The following is a 12,575-nucleotide window of genomic DNA, read 5'->3' on the forward strand; positions in this document are numbered from 1 at the left end:
ATGAGAGCTTTTTAATTCAAAATTATTCCAAAAAAAAAAAAAAAACACATTTTGAGCTCATCTTACTGTAATAAAGGAACAAAATTGAAACTTGAAAGCAAAAGAAACACGGGGAAGCGCAGTGTTGCAATTGTACCTTGAAGCACGAGGAATATGAGTTGAAGAAGGCGAAGAAACCATAAACGGAGTTGAAGATCTCTGAGCGAAGCTTCTAGAACGATTCGCGAGCGTCCTTGATGCCACTCTCACAGCTGATTTACACAGCATTGTGGAAGCCATAGCACACTGCTAAGCTTTTTCTTCTTGTTCCTATCAAACCCTTAAACCCTAAATCAGAAAAATTCCGTACAAAAACCGTAATTGGGCCAACGGCTAGCCCAAACCCAAACAATTCGGGTCATTTAAGTCCGACCCGTTTTTCTTCCAAACTCAGATTGAAACCTATCTTACTTAACTTTCCGGTGGTGGCGCAAACGAAGGAGTGTGTCTCGTTGAAAATGGCGGAAGAGGCGATTCTGGGATACCTCCAACACAACGAGGAGATTAAGGATTCGGGTGAATTTGCAGCTGAGAGAAACATCGACCATAACGAAATCGTCAATGTGATTAAGAGCCTCCACGGTTTTCGATACGTCGATGCTGAGGTAACTCTTTCTGTTCCCATTCTCCGATGGAACTTTCTAGAATGTTCTTCTGACACGTTTGGAGTGAGTTTCAGGACATAAAGAGAGAAACTTGGGTTCTCACGGATGAAGGGAAGACTTACACTGCAACTGGATCACCTGAATTTCAACTCTTCAATGCTATTCCACCAGAGGGTATCCCTAAAGATGAACTTCAGGTTACTCTATCTTAATTTCTGCTAGAAATGGTGTTAGAAATTTTGCTGCTGACACATACTATGAATCTGAAGATTTGAGTTGTTATCCTTTTGTAGCGAAGAATTTTGGTTGGGAGAACTAAAAAGGAAGTGTTTTGTGGTTGCAGAAAAAGTTAGATCCATCTGTCTTCAAGATAGGTTGTGCTCAGGCTGCAAAGAACAAATGGGTGGAGATGGGCAAGCAACTTGTAACTAGAAAGGTAAAAGCCATTCCATTCATCTAACTCTGCCCGGAAGTGTCGAGTTGCGAGGACAGGGTTTGAGGCGACGGAGGAGGCTGTATGTTGAATGGCATCCTATTTTGGTTGCAAATGTTATATATTGAGAATTTAGAGTTGCAACAAATTCATTGTTTTGCCTCTCTCTCTCTCTCTCTCTCTCTTGGAGCTCAGTCCATATGTGACTAAAGCCATTAGAGTTTTGGTTTTGGAACCCCTCACTCTCTCTGTCTGAAGCCTTATTTTGCTCAACTAACAAAGTGTGTCTCCATGCTTCTTTCTTTAATTTTTCAGTTCTATTTTCAGAATTCTGTTTTGTGTGCATATGCATGTAATTGAAATTATTCTGTTGGTGTTCGGACAGTTGTATACTTGCTCAGTCCTTTGAAATGGGAGTAACTTTGCATGTTATGAAACATTTTATGAGCCAATTTATTCCTGCAGGTTCAAAATGTGGATGACAAAGTCAAAGGCCTGCTTCTTCAAATACAGCAGGGACAGGTAAATACTAGTTTGAATTCAATTGCACAACATCCTGAGATCCTTTCCTTTGTTTCCCCCTTCTTGGATTGGGAGAGTGGTTGCTGCAGTTTTTTTTTTTCCTTTTCTTTTTGGATTCTGAAGTATCTTGATGAAATTGAGGAGATGAAATGTTGAGATATATCCAACTATATGGTCAACATTTTGGGTTGGGAAGCGATGATTTGAGGTGTTTCATGTCTCTTTAGTTATGACATGCAACTTCATGTTGCTTTGTGGGTATTGGGGAAACATTTTCATCAATTCCTGTTGACGTTTAATTCTTTGGGTGGATTATTACTTTTTGCCTTTTCCATCTCCTTATGTTGATCTTTCTTTGTCAGTCTTTTGTTTGCTTTACAAGTTTCCCATTTGAAAATTGTGTATCTCTAAGAATCTTGCCATGTGGTAAATGCAGGGCATTGGTTCAGATGATATCAAAGCACTCAAAGCACGAAAGCTTATTGTTCCACAGTAATAATAATTTCTGTTGGTTGTGATGAAGAATTTTGAATATATACTGATCATGCAGTGAATGACTTGACTATTCTTTTCTTGTTGAAATTCTTATTAATATATTATGATCTAGAACATGGAAGGGCTACTCAGTGAGAAAAGGTCCTAATTATGCCCCCAAAAGAAAGCAGGTTGTGACTGATTTGACTCGGGAAAATTTTCAGAGGTATTTTATTTGTAGTCCAAATATGTACAAAAATGGGGCTTACTTAAAACCTCTGCATTAAATCGTCAACTTTATTTGGACATTTTAGTGCATTAAAACCCAATCTCATGAACTTGCCTTTTTGTATTCTTTATGTCAGTGGTGAGTGGAAAGAATTGGAGTTCAAAGAGTACAATTACAGTGCTAAAGGTGCTCCTCTTGAGGGTGGCCATCTTCATCCATTGCTGAAGGCAAGGAACCTTTTCTCCTTCTCCTTTCACTCATGCCCCATAAAATACTACATTCCCCTTGATATTTATTAGGAAAAAAAGAATTGTCTGTTATTATTGCTGACAATTTGAATATCCATAATTACATTTGCAGGAAAACGTATTGTATTTTTAGATATTTAAATTTGAGGATTGATATAGAGTTTTGCTAAGAAACTTGATGGTGATCAAAACATGCCTTGTATAGTGCCTTTTTATGCATTTATTTTAGTGGTTTTATATATATGCATGTGTGCACTATACTACGTGCATACATTGTATTGTGATTTTATTATGGTGCTTTCCCTATAAGATCCTTGCCTTGCCTATGTTATACTTTGTTGTCATTATTTACATGATCAATGCTAAAAGGGAACGTGGTATTTGGTGTATACTCAGACTCTGCACAAAATCGTGTTCAATCTTTACGGAATTTATAAGTGTTACTAGAAAAATTTGGATAGAAAAATTTGGAAAGCACAATTGGGTCATCTGATGAAATTTTTCTCTATGTTTAGGTACGGGCTCAACTGAAACAGATTTTCCTCTGCATGGGGTGAGTCCTATCTTTGTTTTGTGGAAGCTGATGTCTTCTTTGGTTCAACTTTTGTCTTCAACTTTCAAGTATAACATTTTATGATCTAATCTGATGCTGCAGTTTTGAGGAGATGCCAACTAATAATTTTGTTGAGAGCAGGTAACTGTTGTTTCCTTATGAATATCCTTCCCTGTTCAACAGATTGTACACATCATGTGTATTATAGCATGTAGCAGCAACATTTTGCTCTTTACATCTAATTGTTATAATTTGCAGCTTCTGGAACTTTGATGCGTTGTTCCAGCCCCAACAACACCCAGCTCGTGATTCACATGACACCTTCTTTTTGGACGGTTAGTGAAACTACAATTTTATACATTCTATTCTCTCATTCCATGCTTCATTATGAGTAAACATGGCTCATACATCTGCAGCTCCTTCAACTACAAAGAGACTGCCTGAAGATTATGTTGAGAGGGTGAAGCAAATTCATGAAACTGGTGGTTATGAGTCTAGGGGGTATGTATCGCCTTGAGCACACTTAGGATATTTGTTGCAAGACATATAAGTTCCAATATGTTGTGGAAAACCTTACAACTTGTTCCTTGGTAGATATGTATATGATTGGAAAAGAGAGGAAGCAAACAAAAACCTCCTGCGAACGCACACAACTGCTGTTTCCTCGAGGATGCTTTACCAACTAGCGCAGGTGTCCATTTGTGTCTGAACTCAATTTTTTCTTATCAGGTTCTTCTTTGTGTACATCATTATGTCATGTGATCTTACGTGCCATTCATCTTCCTGCTATTGTTCTTCCTCATGATTGCAGATTGAATTTTCTAAGTAATGTATATGAATATGTATGTCTGTTTTTGTGTGCATTGTATACTTGTTTGTGTTTTTTATTCATCTTTAATGATTATTCCCCAAGAATAAGTGATTATGTTTCCATGTTCAAGGACTGAAACATAGACTGCATCATATAATTTTGTTTCTCTTCGTTTTAATGTCTTAGCAGAAGCCATTTGCTCCCAAAAAATATTTCTCCATTGATCGTGTCTTCAGAAACGAAGCAGTTGATCGAACACATCTTGCTGAGTTCCATCAGATTGAAGGTAAAAGTTTTAATTCTTTGAAATTATTCATTGTCATCCTTATGAAACAAACACCTTTGATATTTATCTCTCTTGAAGTCCTGCAATTTTTTTTTTAAAAAAAAAGGGGCAAAGGAATAGACTACAGATTGCTTCTAAATTGTGTTTTTGTTTATCTTGGGATTCAAATTTGTCAAAATGATTCCAACATTTCTAGCATCATTTTTTTTCAGGCCTTGTATGTGATCGAGGACTCACTCTTTGTGACTTAATAGGAGTACTACATGATTTCTTCTCACACTTAGGTAATACTTTCTTATGTCGTAACAATTTACAATTGTAATGTTCTCTATGACCCACAGTCATGTTGGATAAATATGGTCATTAGTAGCATAGTTAAACTGTTGATGTTCCTAGCTAAAACATATTAATTTCATTGTTATTGAGATCAGGCATGACCAAATTGAAGTTCAAGCCTGCTTACAATCCATATACTGAACCAAGCATGGAGATTTTCAGGTGAATACTTCTTTTAATATTTGGCATCTCCTTATCCTGGTGCTGAGAATTAACATGGTCAAATCCTAACAGTTATCATGAAGGCTTTAAAAAATGGGTAGAGGTAGGAAATTCTGGCATGTTCAGACCTGAAATGTTGCGGCCGATGGGACTTCCAGAAGATGTCCAAGTTATTGCCTGGGGCCTGTCCCTTGAAAGGTGAGAAAAATTTGAGAACACCATCATGATTGATTGCTGAGAATATAGAAAATCCATTTGTTAAAGTTACTATGAATTCTTCTGTTTCGGTACTCATTTTCTGTTTGAATCTAATAAAACACTAGGAATTTTAGTACAACATATTAACTAACTACTGAACTTCATTCAAAATTGATTTTGACAAGTTCTTTTGTCTCTGGAAACAGGCCAACGATGATACTATATGGGATCGATAACATCAGAGATCTCTTTGGTCCCAAGGTATTGTTAAGTTATACCAAATATATGGTCCCGTGCAACAACTTTTTTTTTTTAAGTTTTACAAGTGATATTGTCATAAAACCATGTATGTTTCATGTTTGATGCAGGTGGATCTTGGCCTCATAAAGAAAAATTCAATTTGTCGTCTTGGAATTAACTAGAACAATTCATTTTTCCATTGAATTTCTTGTCATTTGTTGAAAGAAAGTGAAAGAAGTTTTGTGGTCAAATATTAACTGTAAGAATAGTTAGATCTCTTATGAAGAATTCTGGTGTTGGAAAGTTATGGCATTAGCATTTTTTATTTTTCAGCTATGTTTTGTTACTATTATTTTCATATAAAACACTGAATTTTTAGCATCAATGGCCTTGTTACAACGTTTCTACTCATTGATAAAGCTTACATAGACTTCACTTATACAATTTATAAATTTCATTGTGGATATTAATGTACAAGGGATCAAATCAAGGAATTTTACAAGCAATTGTCAAGTTGTAATCATGATTGCATCCTCTGAAAATCAACAAAGTATATACATGAAAGAAGCAAGAAAACAACAATTGAGTGGTGCAACATGCACATTTCAAAGTATATCAAGAGCATATACCTTGAAGCAATGTTGAGTTTAATTCTGTATATATACAAGACAGTGAATGATAGATTACAAGCTTCATTTTGTTAGCATATCAACCGTTGAACAGAAAAATATGATCTTATTGCAAATACTTGCAAGTGAAATTACTATATTAATCTGACTCACAACAATGACACCATTTTGCTCTCCATACAGTCATCAATTTTAATTTTATGTTTGGAGTTTAGTAGTAGTATCCACTGGAATAACAGCCTCGGATTGAGTCTCTTCCTCCTCTTCGCTGGATTGAGTCTCTTCCTCCTCATCGCCGGCAACACCAGACTGAAATTTTTTGCGCTTTCTGATGAGATCATTGACCAGTTTATTGAATTGTACGTCACTGCTAGCCAGCATGTATCTCAGCTTAATATTAAGCTGATTCTCCACAAGAACCTTGTGTCTTGGGATAATTCGCCCTTCAAGAGAATAGCTGAAAAACCTGAAAACAACATAGGAGGTAGATAAATAGATAATCGAAGAAAACTATGCAATATTCTTTAAAAGTAATCTATGATCAAAGTATCATTATGTGATGATACCTTGGAAACTCGATGATATCTTGCAAAGGTCGGATCATGGTTCGCCGCAGATAAACATACTTAGGCCGAAGGACATCGGGATTGTATCTGAGCAGCAATGGGAAATCAGCAACCATCTCGCCTAGCTGCCGGACGTGTATGCCAAGAGACAAAAAATATTTAACATTTACTTCAAGCTTTTGTACAATGCTGCATCCCAAGAGCTCAGGTCCCAGAGCTACAACCTTGGCAATATCTTTCTCAGTTACTCCAGCTTTGGTCATCAAGAATATAACCTTCATCACATTGAATTTCAGCAGATGAGTCAATACATGTCTCTAGATGAATCATCTTATTCACATATAATTATTTATTTCAATTCTTTCTGTCCATTAATAAGTGTCGAATTGACAGAATTGGTATATCCAAAAAGCAGGATATCAAGTTTGTCAATCTAACACTTGTTAATGGACGGAAGTAGCATAGAGTATATAGTACTATATGACACCAAGGACATAAGTATCCCTTCTCACACAAATTTGGATTCCTAATTATTCATTTGTGTATTTGGCTATAACTGTAAGAAGATATGAAAATGGTTACTGATAATATAAACATTTTTATCATAGTTGGGGAATAGAAGGACAAACCACTGGCCTAATCTTCTTGTTGAGGCTGTAAGTGAGTAGAGTAGGAAACTTCACAAGCATGTTGCCAACTGCATCATCTCTAACCCCTATGTCCTGAAAAAATTTTACCTTGATAATATAATAGGTACCATATTGTTAGCAACCTCATCAGCAAATATGCTGGTACAAAAGTCTTACAGAAACTGCTGATTACGTTAGTACAAATTCGTTTAAGGGTACCTTTGGAACAATATTCAACTTCAAATCGGTACAAAAGACCATTGGTTTAAGGGTAAGCATTCTCCTCATGCCATCTTTAGTGATTCCATAATAGTAGAAATACTTAACAAGAGGTTTCCATTGTTCTTCAATGCTACAACCCATCAATTGTGGCCTAAATGCTAGCAACTTGCCAACATCCTCATTTTTAAGCCCAAATTCTTTCAAGTAATTAACCTGAAAATTACAACTCAAGAATCAATTTATAATGTCTATATATCAGAAACCATTGCATATCAAACTACTGTACCTTTTGGTTCATTTCTTCCATAGTTAAGTAACCAAGTGCTCTGGGGAAATCAAAAACCATTGTGCCAAAATCCTTCTCATTCATACCCATGTCGACATAGAACGCCACACGAGTCTTCACTTCTTCTAAGCTGTACGACAACAATTGAGGACATCGACTAATGACATAACCCACCCAGTCTCTCCTAACTCCATTGGACACCAGATACTCTACAATCTCGTCAAGTTCCTTATAGCTGCGGTGCAAAATATTCTCACCACCCTTAACAAGTGCAACCCCAAGGAACTCCCCTTTCACATGATTCGACTTCAACCACTGGACACGGTCCCTTATCAAATCAATTCTTCCTCTTGACAACAAAATGAGCTTTGATATCTGGGGATATGATAGTTCATTATGCTTCAACCATCTAAAAAACACAAGTACAATCCAATCAGCAGCCTCCAAAATTTACTATAACCACAAACATTTTCAATTCCAAACATAAGACATACTAAAATTAAGAATTAAGAAATATAACTAATACAAGTAAATCTACCTAACCATATGAAGTTATTACTTCATTCCACAGAAACAAAAAAACAAACATCTTAGCTTCAATCCAAGTAATCCTTACCTGATAAGTGGCACAACCTGGGAGTCCTCAATGACGGCTTTGGAGCGCAAATTGAAACTAGAGTTATAATATTCTGGCATCCTCTTCAAGCTAGCAGCTTCAATCATAACATAGTCAAGGAAACCTTGCAGCCTATTAGCCAAGTTAGTAGTGTAAGTGATTCCAAACCTGCCCTCCTTCATCATGGCTTCTTTGAAAATCTCCAAAGTCACCTTCCTACGAATCTCAACTGCACGCATTATCATCTCCTCCTCTTCTTCATCAACATGGCCATCACCACCACCACCACCACCATCACCATCATTGTCAACACTTGATTGAAAAAGGTTTCTTATAGGTGGAAGAGAAGAACCCACATCAGAGTCACTTGGGGACTGAACATAGATGGAACCAGGGAACTGAGGGGTCCTCTTCCTAACAAGGGAAAGTTCCAAAAGTTTCACCTTTTCTTGGTGGGGCATGATGGGGTGTTCTTCAAGTTCAATCTTTTGGGAAGCAGTGAGTTGCTGCTGATTCTGGTTGTTCTGGGAAAGGTTCTGAAGGAGAAAGTTTGTGGATTTGGAATTGTGTTTACGGTGAACGGGGCTGTGATGATGTTCATCTGGGGCATCTTGGGAATGTGGGTTATGGCAGTTGAGAATGGTGGAAGTTGAAGTTTGGTTGCAGATGGACTTTGATTTGAATGGTACAGAGGAGAATGGAAGAAGGTAAAGGTTGCATTTTTGACACAAAAATAGCATCTTTTTTGTAATTGATTCGGTGAAGATGGTGATTGGAATTCGCAGTGGATAAGAGTTAACAGTTGCAGCTCAGGTTCGAAATTTCGTTAGTTCCTGATTAACGAAGAACAGGAATCGGAACAAAATATCTCAAATATACAACCCTAATATAAAAAAGTAAGAACCTTGGAACATCTCGGTCCCATGGTCTAGTGGTCAGGACATTGGACTCTGAATCCAGTAACCCGAGTTCAAATCTCGGTGGGACCTTTTTTCCTCTCTGTTCAATAATTTTTTTTCCCCCTCTCAACTGTTTTATAGAACTATGACATGATAAACTTTTTAGCTTCCTTATAAATTGTGCAAACAATATTTTCTGTTTATATTAAATTGAAAATTTCATAAAGCAAAACCAATAAAGAGATGTGGGAAAGAATCCATCATTTTTTCATTATAAAGTTGTAATACCGGAAGAAAACAAGTATTCAGATGATTCCAGACAAAGCTATTGTCAATGCTATAAAGTCAATAAGCAACATATTGGCACAAGGCCAACAGAATCACTATAGCATTGTTTTTATGCTGTCTCTTTTTCTGAGATAAGTGGAGTATATATGATACTAAATTTTAGCTAGCTAATATTAGACAATTTTTAATTATAAAAATTCTTATTTTTTAAAATCAAGAGCATATACCTTGAAGCAGTGTTGAGTTTAATTCTTTATATATACAAGTAAGACAGTGAATGATAGATTACAGGTTTCATTTTGTTAGCATATCAACCGTTGAACAGAAAAATTATGATCTTATTGCAATTACTTGCAAGTGAAATTACTATATTAATCTAACTCACAACAATGACACCATTTTGCTTTCTATATAGTCATCAATTTTGTTAGCATATCAACTGTTGACTCCCTAACATTAACTCTAGTGTTGGATAACAAATGAATTTATATTCTAAGATAGGAACAGAGATCAGACAATGGGTTAAAAAAAAATCAAAAATCAATTACAAGTGGGAGGGGAAAAATGGTGGCTTGTTTCTATCCAAAACAAGCAATAAAAAATATGCATTATCTACCATGGCATTCATCCTCCTTCTGGCTCTCCATATCTCTCTATCTGTCCACCAAATTACTCTGATAACCACTGAAAATGAAAAACAACCCAATCCCCTTTGAAAAGTGACAAAGTTCAAGGGATATGAATGCAACTTTGACCTTAGAAATATACAATATGCACCTTCCAATACCAAATGCAATGCTCAAAATCAATAAGAGCAAGTGGTATTAGTGAACAGAAACACAAATGGAAAGCCTGATATATCATCACCAATATTCAAGACTTCAGGCCTTCAACTCCAGATGGTTCTGGAGATATGGATGACATATCACCACCAACATTTTGGAGGCTAATCTCCGAGCCGGTAGTTCCCGAATGCTTTAAACTACTCTCTCTTTCTATTCTTGTACTAGAGGCTGCTGGAATTACTGCTACATCGGATGAACTCTGACGCCAACTACCAAACAATGTAGCGTTCCATGAGCCTCTCGATGAAGTTGATCTAAGCCGAGCAGAACTGGAATTTTCTTCCCTTACAACTTTAAAAGGGTTTTCTAAAGCCCGAAGAACATGTCTCATTTGGGGTCTTCTTGAAGGTTTAGGATTTAGGCAAGTCCTGGCAACAATGGCCACTGCCCACACTTCCTCTAATAAATCCTCGTCATCAACGATAAGAGATGGATCCACTATTTTTGTTATACGCTCCTTGTCATAAATAGTAATGCAAGGTAGAATCTGCTCCAGCCATTCCTTCGCTTCGGCATCACTGGCTGCACTGATTCCCAGCTTGCCAGTCACCAGCTCAAGTAAAACTTTCCCAAAACAATACACGTCATAGGCACAAACCGATGTTGATGAACCTGTTTTCAAAGGAGATAAAATTCATCAAATTATAACCACTTTCAGCCTAAGAGAAGTAGCAATGACAATGAGATGTGCCCAGATTTTTTTTTTTCTCTTTTTTTTCCACATGACATAACAATGTATCTTTCACAGCTATTGCCCAAAAAAATGCCACTTGAAACCAATTTAGATTACCATATAACATGATATTTCTGCTAGACCAAATTATATGTTGCCACAATCCCTCACAATGCAGTCAAAAGGGGAGGTTGATACTTGAAAGAGGTACTATGCAAGTGTGATATACAATCGAAAGTCAAGACATGGAACTATAAAAACGACTGCCGAAAGTAAAGTTGAATTTGTACTTACCAGATGTGCCTTGTTCAGAAGACCTGACACATAAAAATGGAAAACCAAACATTAGATAAATATTATTCTATTACAAAAATATGCATTTGGAAGATATGACTTGTCAAAAAACTTGATGCAAATCAAATGCATGTTAGTAGAGACAAAAGAAAAAGGAAAGAAAGAACAAAAAACTACTATATGATAATTCAATAATAAGATAATCCAACTGCATCACAACTTATTTCCCAAGACAACACTTCGGTACTCAAAATGTGAACAGATTCCAAGGTCTTACTGCCCGTAAGTTTCTACAGGCAATTGATGTTTTAAAGGAATCAACTCTGAATAAGCTAAAGCAATATAACTACACCCAATAGACAAAGCTCAAAAACATTAAAATTTCAAGAAGAAAATGCATAAGGAACTAGAGATCGCAGTCTAATGCGGATTTCAACCACATGCTAATGTACATTATGTGTACTAGTACTACACCAGCATAATCCTATGCTGATATATACCAAGCCTAGTTTAATTGAAGATGCAAAAGAGATGGGTCCACAGGGTCCATAACTGACATACCAAGACTTTACTGATTAAGTTTTAAACCGTGAATTATGAAACAACTTTCTTTTCCTTATGATAAAATGGATTATGCAAACAAATTAGTTACAATTATTAGAAAATCTAGCACACAAAGGACGCATTGCAATTTTCAAATACTTAACTCAAATAAATCAACTTCTTCAAAACATATGCATCTTCCACCAATAAACAGAATAAAGAATAGTCAAAGAAAGCACAATAATGCAATGCAAAATGAATTCTCAAAGACCTGTCAGATCATGTTCATGGTATTTATCAGATACAATTGTTAGTGGAGTACTTACTGGGGCAACCGTAGCAACCGGGTAATTTTGCTTTGTTGAGTATCCCCATCTTGAGGGCATGCTTCACTTAGACTCCCTAACCGAACTTCGTATTTATCTTCTAAAAGTATACTGCTTGCTTGGACATCTCTACAAGAATTAGGTGAGTTTTCATTACAAGCGTTTACAATTTGCAACATATTCAACAAACTAACAATAAAGACAAGAATTTACAGAAAAAACGGAAAATTTCAACCATACATCATATGAAGTTTCACAATAGACAAGCACAAGGATCATCTATTCTTAGCAAGATGGGAGTCTGGACATACCTATGAACAATTGGTGGATTACATTCATGATGTAGATAAGCCAGGGCCTCTGCTGCTCCAGTAGCAATTTTTAACCTTGTTATCCAGTCCAGTGACTTCAATTTATCATCTTCAGACACCGTCTTTTTGTAGTGCAAGCAATTCGACAAGTCCCCATTTGGCATAGCTTTATAAATGAGAAACTTTTCATTCTCAGTCTCTAAGCAGTGACCCAACAAGGGAACAAATCTCGGATGAGAAACCTTATTGAAAAAATCCAATTCCGACAAGTAAGCATCCTTCTGAGTTGATCGGATGTCAATCCTTTTGATT

The 12,575-nt window shown here is 36.4% G+C and overlaps 4 protein-coding genes and 1 non-coding gene across 8 annotated transcripts in view; 2 read left to right on the forward strand and 3 right to left on the reverse strand.

Moving 5' to 3' along the window:
- LOC107628888 overlaps positions 1–328 on the reverse strand; it is a 2,481-nt gene extending 2,153 nt beyond the window's left edge. The window contains exon 1 of one of the 2 annotated variants that reach the window (XM_016331517.2): positions 137–328. In XM_016331517.2, the coding sequence (XP_016187003.1) occupies positions 137–279 (143 nt within the window). In that variant the 5' untranslated portion in view covers positions 280–328. The remainder of the gene's footprint in view (positions 1–136) is intronic. The other variant, XM_016331516.1, reaches the window with a different exon arrangement.
- On the forward strand, positions 112–5,521 carry LOC107628887 (phenylalanine--tRNA ligase alpha subunit, cytoplasmic). 2 transcript variants are annotated; one of them, XM_016331515.2, is made up of 18 exons: positions 112–644; positions 719–841; positions 988–1,080; positions 1,543–1,599; positions 2,036–2,091; positions 2,207–2,299; positions 2,439–2,529; positions 3,066–3,103; positions 3,206–3,244; positions 3,362–3,438; positions 3,520–3,604; positions 3,698–3,794; positions 4,104–4,200; positions 4,413–4,484; positions 4,632–4,698; positions 4,771–4,896; positions 5,103–5,157; positions 5,265–5,521. In XM_016331515.2, exons 1-18 carry the CDS (start codon positions 498–500, stop codon positions 5,316–5,318), a joined length of 1,467 nt encoding a protein of 488 aa, XP_016187001.1. In that variant the 5' UTR covers positions 112–497; the 3' UTR covers positions 5,319–5,521. The 2 variants fall into 2 exon arrangements, with proteins under 2 accessions (XP_016187001.1, XP_020973622.1); XM_021117963.1 differs by lacking the exon at positions 3,206–3,244.
- Positions 5,638–8,924, reverse strand: LOC107628886 (transcription termination factor MTERF2, chloroplastic). 2 transcript variants are annotated; one of them, XM_016331514.2, is made up of 6 exons: positions 8,085–8,924; positions 7,469–7,877; positions 7,180–7,395; positions 6,961–7,053; positions 6,332–6,606; positions 5,638–6,231 (listed from the first exon to the last, which is right to left on the reverse strand). In XM_016331514.2, exons 1-6 carry the CDS (start codon positions 8,822–8,824, stop codon positions 5,964–5,966), a joined length of 2,001 nt encoding a protein of 666 aa, XP_016187000.1. In that variant the 5' UTR covers positions 8,825–8,924; the 3' UTR covers positions 5,638–5,963. The 2 variants fall into 2 exon arrangements, with proteins under 2 accessions (XP_016187000.1, XP_016186999.1); XM_016331513.2 differs by having other exon boundaries at positions 6,961–7,068; positions 8,085–8,923.
- TRNAQ-CUG lies at positions 9,002–9,073 on the forward strand. Its single transcript has one exon. It is a non-coding gene; the product is annotated as a tRNA-Gln (tRNA).
- On the reverse strand, positions 9,769–12,569 carry LOC107628885 (probable LRR receptor-like serine/threonine-protein kinase At2g16250). Its single transcript, XM_016331510.2, has 4 exons — positions 12,264–12,569; positions 11,953–12,081; positions 11,084–11,106; positions 9,769–10,728 (listed from the first exon to the last, which is right to left on the reverse strand). The coding sequence occupies exons 1-4, from the start codon at positions 12,425–12,427 to the stop codon at positions 10,145–10,147; spliced, it is 900 nt and encodes a 299-aa protein (XP_016186996.1). The 5' UTR covers positions 12,428–12,569; the 3' UTR covers positions 9,769–10,144.

Source organism: Arachis ipaensis, chromosome B03, assembly GCF_000816755.2.
Source record: "Arachis ipaensis cultivar K30076 chromosome B03, Araip1.1, whole genome shotgun sequence".
Taxonomy (NCBI): domain Eukaryota; kingdom Viridiplantae; phylum Streptophyta; class Magnoliopsida; order Fabales; family Fabaceae; genus Arachis; species Arachis ipaensis.